Consider the following 20,307-nt stretch of genomic DNA (forward strand, 5'->3'; position numbering starts at 1 on the left):
GTAACGGATAAGGAAAAAGATCTATCATCGGCACTAACACACTGCACATGTGAAGAGGAGAAAGTAATTTACTGGAAAGTTGATAAAAATAAAAAAAAAGTCTTGCGTCAGCGATATTATTCTGTCGTGTCTGGGCAGCGCCGAACGCGAGAACGAACGCCACCAAAGCTTTATTTTATTTTACGGCGCCTGTTTGCGTTGTACGGCGCACGTGAAACTTTGGACACACACAGCGTTTCATACCTTAGACCATGGACACACACATGTAGACGGCAAATGCTTCTATCCTTGCCGTGTCGAGGTTCGAAACCAGGTGGATAAGACAGTTGCAGTATTAAGCACTCATTTCAACGACGGATCTCCGTGTCGTATTAGCGTCACACGCGTAGCAATTCAGATAAGCTAATTTCCCCAAGACTCGCAGTGCTAATCCGGTATCTATCCTTGTTGCGTTTGGCCAGGTGGGACGACAGCAAACGTTTCACACACCGTCCTGACAAGTCTTTATTTTCACGAACGACAGAATTCCTGTTCTTGTTAGACTGTGGCTCATTTAGCTGGCCGCTTCTACAGAAGAGCAAATATCGGCCTGGCGGGAAGCATACAGTTTTCTGGCCGTTTCATCGGGAGTACGTGTGATGTGTGTTGTTATGCTTTAAGAACTGACATCTGTGATGTCCGAATTTACACAGAATAAGAGGCTATGGTCCCTGCATACTCCAGTACAGATACCGACAGAGTATCGAGATATGAACGGTGAAGAACCGAATACGTTACTGATGGAGGACGCCCGTATACTGACAAGGGGAGGCCGCCAATTGTGAAATTCAGATTCGATTCATACTGCGCATAATAAAAGCTCATGGCCAGAGGTGTAATGTGGCAAAGCACCAAGATGCACTTCTCAGCCGTTGTCGAGAAAATCGACAGTTAATAGAAACCGTTACCTTGAAGTACTCTCTACGATTACTAGTTTTCTACAGCGTCGTGGCGCAGCGGTAATCGCTCGGATTTGTAATCCGAAAGTCGCCGGATTGAATCTCACACCATGCACTTTTTTTTTTTTTTTAGTATTTGGTTTTTGTAATTCAAATATATATATATCTATATATATTTAAACATTGAAAGTCGTTTGTCGTGGAAAAACTGGCGACTTCGAACATCATTATGTTTTCCGCAAACAAAGTTGTATTTCAAAAATTTTATTCATTGTCTTCATAATGTTAACCACGTATAGATAACGGAAGTCGTAGATACGATATTCCGAAACGAATACGTATAGCGTAAGTCAAACGTTCGAATTAGAATAGAGACCCCACGAACACAAATTCACTGTGGCAGGTATGAAATATAAACTCCGTTACTCGCTCGTTACACTTGAGGGACAGATGTTGATTGGGCCGAAACGAGCCGCCGCATAACAGCGTAGTTGCCTGCTAACTTCGAAAGAAGGTAGATGCGGTCCCTAGCGCAACTTATAACATCGTCGAAAATCAGTGCGGACGGGGGAGCTTTGGTACACCCTGTTAAAAAAACGGAAAAATGGAGGCGGTACAATTGGAGAGCGATCCGCCTTCACCAACATGCATAAGCAATTCATTAATAGCATCACGAGGGTGTGGGAGGGTGACTTTTGGCAAGGGCCACACTCATTCAAAAACCACAGAACCCGAAGACGTTGCTGTGTCATGGCGAGTAAGTGCCGCCATTACAATAAGCACTGTCAACACCCAAATCCAGGACGCGTCTGAAGTGGGAACCATCGGCATCCTGGTCAGCGTCTGTTCACACAATGTGCGGCTGGTCATAATGCGCCAGGAACTAACAATCCCTGGTTCTAAACACCCAGTGGAAACACTGGACCAACTTGATTACAAGCAAGTATGACTCGTGCAAGTAATAACAACATTACCCCAGGTGGTAACCAATCCACCCATCAACAGATGGCAACCAGGAATTCGGATTCTGGGGAACTTGGACTTACACGATTACATCAGAGAAAGTCGGAGCTCTGTGGCAAACTTCCACTTAAAACACCTACATACATTGGAACCTTTAACATAAATACATTAATCCAACCAGGAAAACTTCTAAACCTTACAACAGAACTTGAAAAGCAAAAGATAGTAATACTAGCTTTACAGGAGACACGTTTTACAGATGAAGAAACATCACATTATGGCAACTATCGCATCTTTAAGAGCAAGACGGATAAACGAATCGGAAGAGGAGCCCCCCATCTCGGGATGGCGTTTATCATACACAAGAGCGTGCTCAGCTCCATCAAGGAAGTTACTCCCGTAAATAATAGGATAATGACGATGCGCTTACAATGTGCCAACAAAACATACACAATGGTTAATGTTCATGCTCCCACAAACGGAGACAACAAGAAAAACCCCATAGAAACAGAAAAGTTCTGGGAAAATTTGGAGAATATAATGGCCAAGATTCCAAAAGATGATACAAAAGTTCTACTCGGCGATTTTAATGCCCAAATTGGTAGAGAGAAAATCCACCAAAAAACCGTAGGCAAATATCCTGCACATAAATTTACCAATAAAAATGGTACAAGGCTCGTCGAACTATGTAAGCAGAATAACCTGAAGATAATGTCAACATCTCTAAGAAAATGTCCAAGAAAACAAAAGACATGGAGATCTCCTATACAACAAATTGGCGAGTTTCAAATAGATCATGTGGCGATTTCATACCCAGTACAAAAAGAAATTTACGACGTCCAAGTACGCAGAGGAGCAAACATTGATTCAGACCATTACCTAACTAGAATTAAAATCAAGTTTACAGCACGAAGAAGTCATCAGAAGAAAACAGAAATACAGAAATATGACACCAAGAAGATTAAAGAATCTAAAGTAAAAGAAGAATGGGAGAAGGAAAAGGCAAACACATGGGAAGAATTTCATTCTAAAATCACGCGAATAGCTAAGGAAACTATTCCCTTGAAAAAGATATTCAAACACCCTTGGTGGGATTCAGACTGGGAAAATGCACTGGAAAGGAGAAAAAAGGCATTTCAAGAATATAACAGTAAAAAATCACAAGAAAGTCTACATTTATTTAACGAGGTTAGAAAACAGGTTTCAAAATCTATTAGGCAAGCAAAAAGGAAGTACACAAAGGCACAACTGGATGCCATAGAAGAAAATTTCCAAAACTATAATACAAGAGACTTCTACAGAACTTTCGCAGATAAAATACGAGGATATATCCCTCAAAATTTATGTTTCAGAAAACCAGATGGTAAATTAGCCCTAACAAACCAGGAAAACTGTCAAGTATTGGCTCAATATTTTTCTAACCTACTAAATTGCCCAGAACCTAGTTTAAGGTTTCCCAAAGAAATCAGTGCCAACGCTCAACCGGATTCATTACCACCAACACAGGAAGAAATCAAATGTCATATTAAAAACTTAAAAAATAATAGAACATCTGGCGAAGATGGCATTGTTGCGGAGCTATTAAAAAACCTAGGACCAAAGACGTTGCAAGAGCTCACAAAAATAATAACAAAAATATGGGAAACAGAAAAATTACCAGAGGATTGGAAATGTGCTCTTATTCACCCGTTACATAGAAAAGGAGACAGAACAAATGTCAATAACTAGAGGGGAATCTCACTTTTACAAGTCACCTACAAAATTCTCTCAACATGCCTGCTGAAAAGAACACAAGAGCAGCTGGAACGCCAAATTGGTGATTATCAAGCAGGCTTCCGCCCCGGTCGCTCATGCATAGAACAAATATTTAATTTAAAGACAATATTAAAACACAAAGCAATTAGAAATGCCCCCATAATTTGTACATTTGTAGATTTTAAGAAAGCCTATGACTCAATTGACCTGCAATCTTTGTTTAACATTTTAGAGGAACTTGGACTTGACTCCAAAACACTAAGGCTTATCAAAGAATCACAGACAGACACTGTATCTAAAGTTAAATTCAGGGGAGAAATCTCTGAACCTTTTCTCATAAAAACTGGAGTACGTCAAAAGACAGAATTTTTCTGTACGAAATTCCATATACACAGTTTGAACACAAAATATGGAAAAATAAATAGAGTAAAACATTTTAAATACCTAGGTGAAATTTTGGAGCCAACCGGAGGAGAGAAAGTTGCACAGAAGATCAGACAACAGAAAATGAAGAGAGCATATGGTATGACACATGAAATATACAATAAAAAATGCATCTCCTCGAACACAAAAATCAGACACTACTGCGCAGTAATTAAGCCAGCAGCACTATATGCTAGTGAAACGCTCACACTCCACACAAAATGTGATTTAGAATAAATACTAAAAGAAGAACGCAAAATTATGAGAAAGATTTTAGGTCCAAAATTAACAGAAGAAGGATACCGGATACAATCAAGAAGAACCACAGAAACTATATCAAACCTGGCAGCAGACATAAGAAGGCGAAGATTAAAATCTTATGGACATGTCACTAGACTTCCCCCCACACGACTCACCAACAGAATTCTCACTTACATAGAAAAAGTCAAATCAACAACACCATGGATTAGCCAAGTAAAATTAGATTTACAAAAAGCAAATATTGAACTTAAAGATGTCAAAGATAGAAAAACTTTTAGAAATAAGGTGGAAAAGTGGATTGTATTGTCGGAGAAGGAAGCACTAAAGAGACCAGGAACAAAATGGACAGAAGAAAGAAAAAGAAAACATGGAGAACGAATGAAAGAAGTATGGAAGAAACGACGTCAGAAACCTTTCTGGGTCCATTCGAGATAAGTGAGTATGTATATATATATATATATATATATATATATATATATATATATATATTTGAATTACAAAAAACTAGCCGGCCGAAGTGGCCGTGCGGTTAAAGGCGCTGCAGTCTGGAACCGCAAGACCGCTACGGTCGCAGGTTCTAATCCTGCCTCGGGCATGGATGTTTGTGATGCCCTTAGGTTAGTTAGGTTTAACTAGTTCTAAGTTCTAGGGGACTAATGACCTCAGCAGTTGAGTCCCATAGTGCTCAGAGAAAATTACAAAAAACTAATAATAAAAAAAATTGCATGGCGCGAGATTCGAACCGGCGATCTTCGGATTACGAACCCGAGCGCCTACCGCTGCGCCACGACGCTGCAGAAAACTATTAATCGTAGAGAGTATTTCACAGCAACGGTTTCTTTTAACTGTCGATTTTCTTGACAACGGCTGAGAAGTGCATCTTGGTGCTTTGCCACATTACACCTCTGGCCATGAGCTTTTATTATGCGCAGTATGAATCGAATCTGAATTTCACAATTGGCGGCCTCCCCTTGTGAGTTAGAGATCAACATCCCGTCGTCTCAAAATCTTCGCCATTCGTAGAGTTTTACACCTGACGACCGACATGCGTCCCTGCTTTCAACCCATGGAAGGATTCTGAAGCAGGTTTGGTGCGTAGCTTGTGGAGCCAGTTGGGTTAAAATTCGCCCTTTTGAAAGAAGAGTGTCCAACCATTACTCAGTGCGCCGTCACTGGGCAGACTGTAACGACTTTTGTTTCACGTGCGTTTGTGCCGGTCTGCAAACACTTGCATAGTAAGCAGTGCTGGTAATTCACTGCCGCCCACGCAGCCCGGGAAACGCACAATACGCAGATGTAGACACCTACTTTGGGAAATTAACGCACATTCTGTACTCATCGCGGCAGGCCTCGTTACGTGGTACACAACCGTGACGTCACAACACGGACACACTAGCCCTGTTTATCTCGGCCGACTCTGCAGCGTCACACGTGCAGCCCCTGCCTTCGACAGAGCTCGGCCTTACAGTCTTCTCACTAAGACGATGCGTTTAGTATTGCGAAAGATTTGTCCTATTATTAAGTTTTAGCGTTTAAATGGTGTACTGTTTGTTCTGCTACTGCTTTAATATGTTATCTAAACATATAAATGGCGTACATCCAATCGATCTTTAGGAAAACGGGGATTACATGTTCCAAACGCACAAATTTCCATCGCTTTATTTTCTGCGTCGACAATCGAATCGCACAGCCTTTGTTGCCAAAGAGTTTTCGCTGTGGTTTGCTTCCTCCTCTGCGAAGTAGTGCTGTGATTTCTTACACATTCCATCCACGTATCAAATCAGCATGAAAGTTGCCCTAATGAGAATAGAGAAGAAATTTAACATTACTAGGTGCTCGTACGAAGTGTGGTGTCCGCTCTCCGACGTGTCCGGAAAGTCCATACCAGGAAACCGCACTACAAAATGGCACGCATTGTGTATGTTGATAATCTTTAAAAACCGTGTCCCAATTACGGCAAGCACAGTTGCTAAGCTAAAACTAGTGTGTACTAATAAAATGTTTAATATGTCTCCAATACACTGACTTTACATAGGAAAGCGTCTCACGTTGAATTGCTAGAACAATAATTATAAGAGGTGGCAATGTTATTTACGCACTATCTTTTAAATAGATATGATGGTATCTGATACTCAACTACTAATGCAAAGAAACGTACTGATGATAAAATGCTTTAAATTCTTGCTACCATTTAATCTTTAAAATTTAATAATTCTCTTCCTGTTAATATTTAATTAATTAAATTACGTCGTTCAAATTTCGTAACGCTGACGGACTTTAAAGTTGTTCAGTCCCTGTTTTGTTTTCTGTCAATAGTTGCGAGCCAGCGATGGTGCAATATTGTTCGCTTTCAAGTCTACACATTTATAAAAATCAGGTCCAGGAAACACTTTTGTGATCACGGTTGCGATTCAGACGGTATTCGCGTAATTGTACTGATTAAGAGTTATCGTTTCCGAAAGATGCAGGTTCGATCAAAGCTGTGTGCACTTTTGCGCGTATAATGAAAATATTCCTAACACGTCGCGTAACAAAAAGTAACATGCGAATGACAACCGTGGTCAAACGAAGAAAATATATGATGACATAAATGTTCTTCGCTGTTATTCAGGACAGGTTTAGATTAAACACCGCAATTTTCAGTCTTTTTAAATCACACTACGATACGCTTTAGAGATATTTGTTTTGAATAACTTGTATTTACCTTTTCTTATACAATACGGCCACTGTCCGTAAGGATTATCTCTCTCTCTCTCTCTCTCCTTTTTATAGCCTTTATACATTCACATTACATACTTCGATTAAGAAACTTTTCTTTCTCTACCGACGAGTACGAGAACAAACTCCGCCCAGACAAAATGTCTTACATGGAATTAGTTCTCACTTAAGAATCATATATAGTTTCGTAGTACAAACAATGCTAGTTTATTCCGTGCATTAGAAACTCTTTGATTCACTGAGCACAAAAATTAAAATAATAAAATTATAATTACATTTTTAATATAGTCAGTTATTCTTTATTTTATGAAAATAAGGTTTGACATTGTCGTAATATTATTTTTCATCGTTGTAGCACTGTAACGTACTCTGAATATTTCTGTGAATGACGCATACTACTTTTCTTTCGTTCCGACCGACGCTTCGACGTAAATATCGAAACTGCTTTGGAGTTTACCCACGTACGGTTCCAGAGGCTACATGTAGCAGCTTTCAGTCTAATCAGGACTGGTGACAAATGAAGCTGTTTTGTCTTCTGGTGTTCAGAAACTGATAGCACCTCTTTGTTCCGACAGACTATGCTTGACCGTTCCTACACGTGGACCACAACGTCACACGCGTTTTGCTCAGGTTGTGCCGCAGGTGTATATTGAGACCAGAAAGGAAAGAAGGATGAAATCATTATATATGAGTTCCTCTCTTTCACTTCTGTGCCTGTTATTCAGTTCTCGCCGTATGCGATGCTTTATTTGGGAAGTAAGGAGCGTCTCTAGTTGGTTTCGGTAGCAAACTATTGCCCACAGCTGAGAAATGGTTCAAATGGCTCTGAGCACTATGGGACTTAACATCTATGGTCATCAGTCCCCTAGAACTTAGAACTACTTAAACCTAACTAACCTAAGGACAGCACACAACACCCAGCCATCACGAGGCAGAGAAAATGCCTGACTCCGCCGGGAATCGAACCCGGGAACCCGGGCGTGGGAAGCGAGAACGCTACCGCACGACCACGAGATGCGGGCTGCCCACAGCTGAAACTCAGTTTCCAAACCACATCTGCCATGAAATGAGGTCACCTTTACTAGTGAGGCGATGAAGCGATTTCCCAACTCTGGGTAAATCTTTTTACTTTCATTGCCTAGGGGAATTCACTGAAAGACCATAGTGTTGTCTCCCTTAACCCATAGAAAACATGATAAGAAATATTACGGTCTTCCGATTAAACTTCATCATCGTAATCGCATTTCTTTCTCGTTCACCGCTCTATAGCTCTTCGCTATGAGATAAACGGTCAACTAAAATGACGCGTTGTTTATAAATTGCCACGAAACCTGCTGTGGGCCGAAAATTCCGTTACAGCTGGGAACGGAGTTGCTCGCGACGGCATTCTTGCGTCAGACGCTGTCCGTGTTCTCGCCGAGTTAAACTTGAGTAGCGGTTCGGGATTATCTTATAAAGTTCCATGGCTCTTCTTTTGGTGACCGTATCATTGTCATCGTGCTGCCAGGGAAGATCCACTGTCGGTGTTGACGGGCGAGGCGAGGCGTAAAGGTTTGTGTCGTGTGGTGATCAAGGGTACACGAGTGGGTCTTCGGCTCCGTAAGCCCATATCGATGACGTTTCGTTGAATGGTTCGCATGCTGACACTTGTTGATGGGCCAGTATTAAAATCTGCAGCAAGATACGGAAGGGTAGCACTCCTGTCACGTTGAACGATTCTCTTCAGTCGGCGTTGGTACTGTTCTTGCAGGGTCTTTTTCCGGCTTCACCGATCTCGGAGATTTCATGTTTTACCGGATTCCTGATATACACGGTACACTCGTGAAATGGTCATCCGGGAAAATCCCCACTTCATCGCTACCTCGGAGATGCTGTGTACCATCGCCCATGCCCCAACCATAACGCGACCTTCAAACTCACTTAAATCTTGATATCCTGCCAAAGCAACAGTAACCGACCTGGTAACTGCGCCAGACACTTGTTGTCTTATACAGGCGTTGCCGACCGCAGCGCCTATTCTGCCTTCTTACATATCTCTGCATTTGAATACGGAAGCCTATATCAGTTTCTTTGGCGCTTCAGTGTATGACATGGGAAATATTTCAGATCCTGTCATATTAAATGACAAATGTGTCATTGCTATGTAAGAGCATAATGTAAGTAGACTTATATTACTGCTATATATGTACAGCTGTCATTTTGTAGAAATAGATGTACATACAATCGTTTGTTCCTGTGTATCAAATGCCACTGGTGATGTGTTATTAACCCGAAAAATCGATTTTGGCAAATAAAATAGTTCTAATGCAGCTCATGGTGTACGTCTTTCTATAAACTTTGTTTCCTCTTTATCAGACGTGACGTATTTCTTATTTGGCTAAGAAATTCGAGTTCCGCGTTACGACGGCAAACCACTTCAAGATCAAACCAGACAGGTGTTGTAACTACTCCGAAAATAGTGCAACACCGTCGTGCAACTGTGATTCTACCTCGATAAATTGCTACTGTTACATTAAAAAGAAAAGGAAAAAAAATGTCGATATCTATTTCTCTGTAATTAAACTAAACTCTGCCCGAACTGGTCATAAAGCCCCAACGGTACAGACCGGTCGCCGTGTCATTCTTGGCCAACAGGACTCACTGTATGCGGATATGTAGGACCATGTGGTCAGCACCCAGCTCTCCAGATTAAAGAGACCCGAACCGCTACTTCTCATTCAAGTACCCCCTCAATTGGCCTCGAAAGGGCTGTGTGGACTCCGCTTGCCAACAGCGTTCGGTAGACCGGATGGTCACCCATCCAAGTGATAGCCCAGCTCGACAGCGCTTAACTTCGATGATGTGAGGGGAAGCGGTGCTGCCACTGCCTTCTCTGTAAGTAATTAGCAATGAAAATACGCTAAGCGCCGCTTAGTGAGTGCTTCCTCACAATTCACCCAGTGGAAACGATATTACGACATGAACGGCTTCGGAAGCAGGTGAGGTGCAGAGCTTAGCCTAATCGCCCCTTACATCGGACAACACGCGTGTGCTCCAGAGCTGAGCGACGCTGCCGGCGAGCGCTCACCTCGCAGTCGTCCGCCAGGTAGTCGTAGCTGGTGGTGAACTCCCCCGTGTAGGCCGTCTCGTTGGCAGCCTCGTCCAAGATCAGCGACACGTTCACCAGCATCCCCGGGTATTCCCCGTCGTCGCAGGCTCCAAAGTCCACGGCCTTCATAGCGTACGGGCCCTGCCGGGCGCAAACAATACATTGCAAGTGGTCTTCAAGCACTCGTGTCGACACAACGAATGTTGTTCTGAAACCAAGAGCTGACAGAACAATACGTTGGTGCTTCATCTACACTAATATATAGGATGATTTCTGCACCATGTACAAGCTCTAGGGGTTGACCGAAGAGAGGATACAGACCAGAAAAGGTCTAATTATGCCCGGAAGTGTACGGTTTCTATGCTAGAGGCCATTTATTCAACCGTACGAGGGTCGTTCAGTAAGTAATGCCGTACATTTCTTTTCTCACGACATATTTGTTGTTAAGAGTCAGAATTTGTTGACACTAACAGAGTGATTATAATTAAACTTTCAAAACGCTGTAGAAATAACACCTCTGGTCACAATTACGTCAATTTGCAACGGAATATTATCGGAAAAGGAGGAAAACGTACGGCAGAAGAAGAAAAATTGTGTGAAGATTGACCAGTAGATGGCGCTGTATGTGTCAGAATACGTAAATGGAAACACCTGTCATGGGCACGACCCAGTCAAGTTGGTATAAACACGCCGGGTGTACGGCTTTTACTCCTTCCGCATCTGCAACGTTCGCCGTGACTGTGTCAGTGCAGGATCGCGCTCTAGTCGTAAAGCTGCATTACAAGAATGATGGCTGTGTACACGTCGCTCTGCAGAAGCCACAGTAATGCGGGTGGAGACGAGTGGTGGAGTGCAAACGTGTGGTGCACGGAGAACTGCCAGAACGTTGGACACACCCGTGAGCACGGTGCGTAAAATCCTACGAAACATTCTTCCTTGCTATCCATTCAGAATTTCGGATGCGGACGAGTTGCTTCCTATTGACCTGCCAGCAAGAGAGACCTTTGCTTTAGAATTTCTTGCTCGCACGGAAGTGGTCAATGATTGACCGTGCAAGATTTTGTGGACAGATGAAGCCCACTTTCATCAGACAGGATATGTCAGTACACAGAATTGTCGAATAACGGCAACGGAAAATCCACAGGCAAATCAACCAGTACCACTTCATGCTGAAAAGGTATCTGTGTGTTGCGGGTTTACGGTATCGTTTTTCATATGGCCATAATTTTTGTAAGAGACAGCTGCTTCTGCTCCTGTTGTACCGTCACTGCTAAGTGCTATCAGTGTCTTTAAATTCCAGCTCTCCAACAGCGTGGATGTGTGGATGAAATCATTTTTATGCAAGATGGCGCACCTCCGCACAGTGAAAATCCAATTAAGCAGCTGCTGAAGCGCCATTTCGGAAATGCTAGAATTATCAGCCGCCATTTCTTTACAGCCTGGCCGTCTCTATCACCTGATCTTGATCCGTGTGACTTCTGGCTGTGCGGCTGTCTGAAAGATGTTGCGTCCCGTGTTGAGACTGCGAACTTAGCTGCACTGAAGGCACGCACTGCGCAACACATTCTGAACGTGATCCCGGAAACACTTTGAAGAGGTGTGGAACATGCTGTTTCTCCATTTCAACTGAAACGGTGGACAGCATATTGAACACGTTTTCCTCCAGTCACAAGGAAATTAATAATCCGATTTCATTATTATTGATGCTGATTATGCGGTTATTGTCCTCAGGACGATTGAAAACTGATTTTTCTCAATCCATGTGATATGACCTTGTCATGGTGGATGGGCTTACGTAATTAACAGTATGACACCTATACACCAATGCACATTGAGCAGTACAGATTGTTTGACGTCAAACGTACACCTTAGGCTTTGTTGTATGATTCATTTGTAGTCGACCTCTATTAAACTAGGACGCTTACAGCGCCATCTATTGCTACGTTCTGTAACTATTTATTTTTCTTCTACAATAGATTTTCCCCCTTCTCCGCTAATATTCCGTTGCAATTTGATTTTATTCTGACCAGTGGCGTTATTTCTGCAGCGGTTTGAAAGTTTAACTTTAATTATAGTCACCCTCAAGAATAATATAATAATTCCAATCCCAAAGAAAGCAGGTGTTGACAGATGTGAAAATTACCGAACTATCAGCTTAATAAGTCACAGCTGCAAAATACTAACACGAATTCTTTACAGACGAATGGAAAAACTAGTAGAAGCCAACCTCGGGGAAGATCAGTTTGGATTCCGTAGAAACACTGGAACACGTGAGGCAATACTGACCTTACGACTTATATTAGAAGAAAGATTAAGGAAAGGCAAACCTACGTTTCTAGCATTTGTAGACTTAGAGAAAGCTTTTGACAATGTTGACTGGAATACTCTCTTTCAAATTCTAAAGGTGGCAGGGGTAAAATACAGGGAGCGAAAGGCTATTTACAATGTGTACAGAAACCAGATGGCAGTTATAAGAGTCGAGGGACATGAAAGGGAAGCAGTGGTTGGGAAGGGAGTAAGACAGGGTTGTAGCCTCTCCCCGATGTTGTTCAATCTGTATATTGAGCAAGCAGTAAAGGAAACAAAAGAAAAATTCGGAGTAGGTATTAAAATTCATGGAGAAGAAATAAAAACTTTGAGGTTCGCTGATGACATTGTAATTCTGTCAGAGACAGCAAAGGACTTGGAAGAGCAGTTGAATGGAATGGACAGTGTCTTGAAAGGAGGATATAAGATGAACATCAACAAAAGCAAAACAAGGATAATGGAATGTAGTCGAATTAAGTCGGGTGATGCTGAGGGAATTAGATTAGGAAATGAGGCACTTAAAGTAGTAAAGGAGTTTTGCTATTTGGGAAGCAAAATAACTGATGATGGTCGAAGTAGAGAGGATATAAAATGTAGGCTGGCAATGGCAAGGAAAGCGTTTCTGAAGAAGAGAAATTTGTTAACATCCAGTATTGATTTAACTGTCAGGAAGTCATTTCTGAAAGTATTTGTATGGAGTGTCGCCATGTATGGAAGTGAAACATGGACAATAAATAGTTTGGACAAGAAGAGAATAGAAGCTTTTGAAATGTGGTGCTACAGAAGAATGCTGAAGATTAGATGGGTAGATCACATAACTAATGAGGAAGTATTGAATAGGATTGGGGAGAAGAGAAGTTTGTGGCACAACTTGACCAGAAGAAGGGATCGGTTGGTAGGACATGTTCTGAGGCATCAAGGGATCACCAATTTAGTATTGGAGGGCAGCGTGGAGGGTAAAAATCGTAGAGGGAGACCAAGAGATGAATACACTAAGCAGATTCAGAAGGATGTAGGTTGCAGTAGGTACTGGGAGATGAAAAAGCTTGCACAGGATAGAGTAGCATGGAGAGCTGCATCAAACCAGTCTCAGGACTGAAGACCACAACAACAACAACCCTGTACATGAACTTGTCTTGTCCAAGTCCTACTTTTCTACATAGTCTCCATCACGTTCTATGGCTGCACGCCATCGTTGTGGAAGAGCATCTATTCCCTGCTATTAAAAGCCCTTGTCCTGTAGGCGAAGCCATGTTTTCACTGCATGACTGACACTCTCTTCATCTTCCAAGTCTGTTCCCCACACAGAGTCTTTAGGCGGCCCAAAGAGATGCAAGTCCGAGGATGCAAGGTCTGTACTGTAGGGTGGATGACGCAATGATTTCCAACCCAATGGGGCGATGTCTTCCCGGGTTCTCACACTTGTGTGTGGGCGTGCATTATCGTGTTGGAGCAAGTTTTATACTGGATTCTTGTCCGATCGAACACATCCGAAACGGTTCTGGAATTTATTCGAAGTCTTCACGTACGCCTCTGAATTGATGGTTAACCGTCTTGGAATCACATCCACGAGAATAACATCATCAAAATCTAAGAAGACTGTCACCATGACTCTTCCAGCAATGATGGTTGTCTTGATTTTTCTCTTTTGTGGCGAATGAGGATGATGGCACTCCATGGACTGCCTTTTTGTTTCCGGCGCAAAGTGGTGCATCCAGCTTTCGTCCCCTGTAACGATCCATGACAGAAGTGTGTCTCCGTCGTCTTCTAAACGCTCCTACAATTCAGATGAAATGGTCTTTATTTGAATCTTGTGGCCCGCTGTGAGCATTCGTGGAACCCTTCGTGAGCACCTCTTTGACTATCTGAGAGTCTCCATCATTGCAGACGCTCTTCCAATGCTGACCGACAACAGTAGAGCCAGTTGTCGAGTTGTGATGCGTCGGTCGGCACGAATAATGGCATCCACACGATTCAGCATGTCTTGAACAGTGGCTGCTACAGGACGTCCTGAGCGGGGCTGATCGTGGAGCTGTGTTTCAGCATTTCCTGAGGCTCTAACTCATCACCCAACTGTACTCCTATGAACTGCAGCATCGCCAAACACTGCAAACAAATGTTTATGGATGTTCACCACGGTTTCTGTTTCTGCACACAAGAATTCAATAACGCACGCTGCTTGTAACGTGGGTTGTATGTAGAAGCCATTTTGACGCTGTACTACGGCTCTGCCACTTGCCACAACGGTTCTAAACCTCCCGGCCCAGGGAACAAACATCAAATGTGAAGCACCCACTAGGACGTTTGTCTGTGTATTTTAAAAATTTTAAAAAAATGTGGGACGTTAGTTACTGAACTACACTCGTACATAGTTGCAGAGACTGCGGTATAATACGCGCTGTCGCATGTAGCCGCAGTTACAATATGTGTTGGAAACGTTTCCCGTGTGCCTCATCTCATCCGTGTACGCGCTGCAGCGTGCTCTGTGTGACACGTCCGCACTGGCCAGGCTGCACCCGGACAGTGTCACAGGCAGCACGGATACACTGCTCCAGCGTCTCCACATCTGGAGTGGGCTCTGCCTGCGTGATGCTACTGAGATGACCCCCTAACCAGAAACCGCACGGGTTGAGGTCCGGTGAACGAGCAGGCCATGCGACTGGAACCACCCCGCCTCGATGTGACCCACCAATAAGGGAGGACAAGACTCAGACGCGTCCGGGCGTTGGCGGCGATGTGAGCTGGAGCATCTGCATGTAGTAGCCGTACAATTCTCCGAATCATCGACGGCACTTCTTCCAGCAGGGGGGATAAAGTCAGCCACAGGAAGTTCCGGCCTGTTATGTGTCTTGGAAGGAAGATCGATCCCAAAATACGGTCGCCAGTTATTCCGGCCCACACATTCCGGCTGCACCGACGCTGGTCATTCGCTGTCACCATACGCTGCGGGTTCTGCATAATATGGCACAGATGACTGTCCCGAAAACTGATGATGCCACTCCGCGTAACGGTAGCCTCATCTGTGGATAGGATGGATGACACAGATCCCGGAATCGTGGTTGCCAGTCGGAGAAACCAGTGACAAAAGCTGATCCCGATGTGGAAAGGCTGCCGCTAGTAAGCCCTGCACACGCTGTCATAGGGTAGCAACAGTTGTCATCGAGAATGTCCCACACGGTCGTCTGACGCACCCTGTACTGGGGGTGGGGGGGTGGGGGTGGGGGTGGGGGCAACTTTATGGTACTGACACGGCAGTCGCCTTCCACAGTGTTAGTCACATTTTCCTCCAAGTCTGGTGTCCAAACATTTGGGGTACGTCCTTCATGATTTCTAGCTTCCTGAAACGACCCCGTCTCAGACAAACGGCGAAACACTGTTGCAAACATTGAGAACTGTGCAAGAATGAGATTTTAACTCTGCAGCGGAGTGTGCGCTGATATGAAACTTCCTGGCAGATTAAAACTGTGTGCCGGACCGAGACTCGAACTCGGGACCTTTGCCTTTCGCGGGCAAGTGCTCTACCAACGGAGCTACCCAAGCACGACTCACGCCCCGTCCTCACAGCTTTACTTCTGCCAGTTTCATTGAGAGCTGTGGTTGTTGGCGGGAACAGATCTGATACAACGTTACTTCCAGCAGCCCGTTGCTATTTGCCTTTCCGTAAGTAGACACCATGTCGGCAAGCTCTCGATTCGAATGTAGGAGCATTGTGAATGACGCTCCATCACGTCCACTACAGGGTGAATCAGCAAGAGAAGTGAATCGGACACAACGTTACCAATTACTGTGGCTTGAGAGGGCGCTAGGGCATGACATACGAGGAACAGTACCACCCTCTAGGAGGAAACCATGCATTCTCTGTAACGATTCAGTAAGTGGCCTCTAGCATCGAAACCATGCCTTTCCATACACAAGTCCGTTAGACTATTTTTGTTCCGTATCCTCTCATCGATCAATCGCTAGAGTTTGCACATGGTGGTAAAAATCACCCTATATAAAGGAGAAACATTCTTTAACATTGTTCCCAAAAATCATTGTGATCATCTGATTAGCAAAGGCAACCCTTTGTTGCACAGCTCGTACGGGTATGGCCTGGTGCGTTTGAATTTTGAATGGAAACATGTGTAGGCTCTTTCTCAGTATTTTCTGTGTGCTGGAACGCTTCAAACCAGTCTCAGATGCAATTCTACGGACAGATGACATTGGATTTCGCTGAATAATTCCAGAAACTTTGGCGATATTTTCAGGCGTAACTGCGGTTTGCTTGCGGCCAACATGCCCCACTAGATCATCAGTCACGCTGCCTGTTCGTTGAAATTTTGCGAAGAGTGTACGAATGGTTTTCGCATCGGATCCTTTTGGAACATTAAATCGTGCTTGAGAACTTCGCCTTGTTGCCGTAGGACTCTCTTCTAACCTGTGGTACTCTAGCACCACAAAAACGCGTTGTTCAATGGAGTACATGGTTTTAATCTCTTCCTTCGGTACGCTAACCTCCTTTCACGTTTCAATAGTGGAACATCGCTCTGGGCTTCGGATCACTATTTATACTAAGTATTACGTATGGCGAATTATAGCGCCATCTGCTAGCAGCTTTTGTAACTAATATATCAAACTGCTGTATAAACTTTCTTACAGCTTTCACAATAAACATACCGTTTACTGCATTCCTCTATCGATCTTTCTGCTGGCCGAAGTGGCCGCGCGGTTCTGGCGCTGCAGGCTGGAACCGCGAGACCGCTACGGTCGCAGGTTCGACTCCTGCCTCGGGCATGGATGTGTGTGATGTCCGTAGGTTAGTTAGGTTTAACTAGTTCTGAGTTCTAGGGGACTAATGACCTCAGCAGTTGAGTCCCATAGTTCTCAGAGCCATTTAAACCATTTTCTATCGATCTTTCTTTTCGAGATATTTAATTTTGAAATCAGGGAGTCCTTTTCTGGACACCCTGTAAATAGGGAAAGGGAGAGAGCCGCAGGAAAGTGCGCAAGTGAGCTGCAGGACAAGCAGAGGCAGACGCTCACGACGGAAACGGAATTAACAAAACACATCGAAGGCTATTTCCGAGATGTTCCGTCGAGAAGCGACAGACGACGCGGCGACTGCTGGAATTCTGCAGCAGACGAGGAGCGTGCTGACAGACGCGGACAGGCCGCTGCTGACAGAGAATGTCGACGAGGACGACGTCACAGAGACGATGGAGACCAGCGCCAGAGCAACAGCACCGGCCGCCGACGGCATCCCGCTCCAGTTCTGCCCCTCGTACTGGGACGTACGGGGAGTGCAGTTCACGGAGATGGTGAACGAGATACTCGATGGGGCGCAAATTCCACCTGGGCTGGCCGAAGGGACCGTAACCCCCATCCCTAAGAGGAGAGCCGCCCGCCGAATTGAAGAGTTTCGCCCGATTACGCTCCTCAACGCCGACTATAAAGTAATAGCGAAATGCATCGCAAACAACCTGAAATCGGCGATGAGGAAAGTCATGAGTCCGTGGCAAACATGTGCGGTAACAGGGAAAATATATATTTGACGCCACATGCACCTACAGGGACATAATAGCACAGGCAGCCACCACCAGAAGCGCAGGTGCCATAATTCCGGTGGGCTTCAACAATGCCTTCGACAGGATCGATCACAAATACCTCGTAGACTCACTAAAGAGACTCGGGTTTGGGCAAAAATTCATCACAATCATCCAAAGGTACTAAGTACTGGGAGATCGACAGTAATAATCAATAGTTGGAAAACAAAACAGATAAAACTGGACAGATCCGTGAGGCAAGACTGTCCACTGTCAATGGCTCTATTCGCTACAGCACTGGACCCGCTGCTGCGGAAACTCACAAATGACATCAGAGGATTCTCCGTAGAAGACAAAGCAATAGCATGTATAGCCTACGTTGACGACCTAGGCATCTTTATTGAAGATCAGGAAGATATTGGCAGAGTAGAAACCATCATGAACACATTCCAAAAAGCGTCAGGCGTCCAAACCAACAAACAGTGCTACTGCCGATAGGGAATCAACGACTCAAACCAGACAGGCAGTGGTACAAAATAGCATGGTACCTGGCGCAAATCTTGAGCATCCCGGCCGAAATTGCGCGAGCACTTAGGAGCGCAGTGTACTGCCTGTTGTGGCGTCGAAATATATTCAAAGTGGCGCAAGCAACGTGCTCGCTGCCAACGAAAGAACGGGGCTAGGTCTAGTTGATATAAAGACCAAATGTGCAGCCATTCTACTAAAACGAACGCTCGCCATCCAGGACAATAACCCTGACAGCGTCACAGCCAACATCATTGCAGGATACAAGACCGCATCAGGAGAAGCGCCGGTCGACACGAGGCAGAATGCGACACGTCAGGCTGCACTACGCCAACAAAAGTTACGTTCTGGACCCAGTGGCGAACCCCAGCCACAGAACAGCCAAGAGAACACGCTGGGCCCTCAGGGGGAAGCCGGCAAAAAACAAAATTGAACACAAACTGCCGCAATACAATTGGAAACAAATATGGGGAAACGTCTCGGAAAACGTGTTGCCTAAACATGCGAAGGAGACATGGTACAAAATAGTCAACGGAACGGTACCAACCAGCCAAAGACGACGGAGATAAAACTCGTCGCAAGTGACAAGTGCGACGAATGTACCACGACCGACAGCCTCGAGCACCGATTCACGTGCGGGAAGCGTGCCAGCAGACGGTGGCCCACGTCGGCAGAACGGCGCCGGGAAGCACCACAGTGGAGGGAACCACCGCCCCAGGCTGCAACCCACTTCCACGACCCAAACGACTGGCGACTCTCTGGATCCTCGCCATGACAGCACACGCCGTCGTAGCTGGCCTCCCTGGTGGACCTCTGGGAGGAGAACGAGACGGCCCAGGAGCACACGCGCTACCGCGAGAACTTTACAAACTTGCTGCAGATTCCACAGCAGACAGCGACCGCCAGAGTCCTCCCCGGCCTGTGGCCCTCAGCACCACCACCAGCCAGCCACCTCACCTCACCACACTCACCACGAGAAGAACGCGTGCACTGAGAGTGATTGAGTGCAACAGAAAAGATAGTGCTTTCTCCTCTCGTCTCAAATAGTGTAGTAGTATAAAATTTTTCTTCTTAGTGAAATCAGTGATAAAAAGTGCTTCTCACCAATCATCTGTCATGCTCGCAGTCAAATGAGTGTCAAACGTATGCCCAGTAGTACTAACAGTGATTCTTTTCCTCATTATTTGCACTATATTGTCTAGGATACAAGCATTACTTAGTGGAACGTGCCAACTACTCATAATTTTTTTGAATGATTTCCTGTACTATGAGCCCTATAAAATTTATATTGTTTACTCACACTTTACTCTCTGCTTCTCTTATATAACGTGACATAATTTTTTTCTTTCTTCTTCAATTTATATATAGTCTGTAGCACATGTATAAAAATTTCCTTCTACTTCTGCTCCATGTATCATGCTGATGTTTTCCTTCATACTGTCCCACATAACAGTGCAAACTAGCGGAAGAGATCACACCAGAATACACAGTCTGAATGTGGCATCACAAGTGCATGACATACAGAAATTTGAACTCAAAATCAATGTGTCGATGCTACGTATAAATTACTATGCCTGTCCTGCAATGTTTTACCCAAACAAAAAAGACGACAAATGGCCATGTAAAATGGTTCAAGGAACAACAATAAGAGAAACACGAAAAACGAAACATATATACAAAGGAAAACCTATAAAATTTCGTTAGGGCCTTACGTTACCAGTAGGACTAGCAACATGCTTTGCAGATAATGTCCAAACTCGGTTACTGTTTCTATGTGTTATCACCATGGTCTCATTAATTGTTTCAA

The 20,307-nt window shown here is 44.3% G+C and overlaps 1 protein-coding gene across 1 annotated transcript in view; it reads right to left on the reverse strand.

Annotated features, from left to right (window-relative positions):
- The window catches only part of LOC126439761 (uncharacterized), a 100,675-nt gene that overhangs the window by 53,437 nt on the left and 26,931 nt on the right, over positions 1 to 20,307 (reverse strand). The window contains exon 2 of the mRNA XM_050090586.1: positions 10,126 to 10,287. Coding sequence (XP_049946543.1) covers positions 10,126 to 10,287 — 162 coding nt within the window. The remainder of the gene's footprint in view (positions 1 to 10,125; positions 10,288 to 20,307) is intronic.

Source organism: Schistocerca serialis, unplaced genomic scaffold (assembly GCF_023864345.2).
Source record: "Schistocerca serialis cubense isolate TAMUIC-IGC-003099 unplaced genomic scaffold, iqSchSeri2.2 HiC_scaffold_1343, whole genome shotgun sequence".
Classification (NCBI taxonomy): Eukaryota; Metazoa; Arthropoda; class Insecta; order Orthoptera; family Acrididae; genus Schistocerca; species Schistocerca serialis.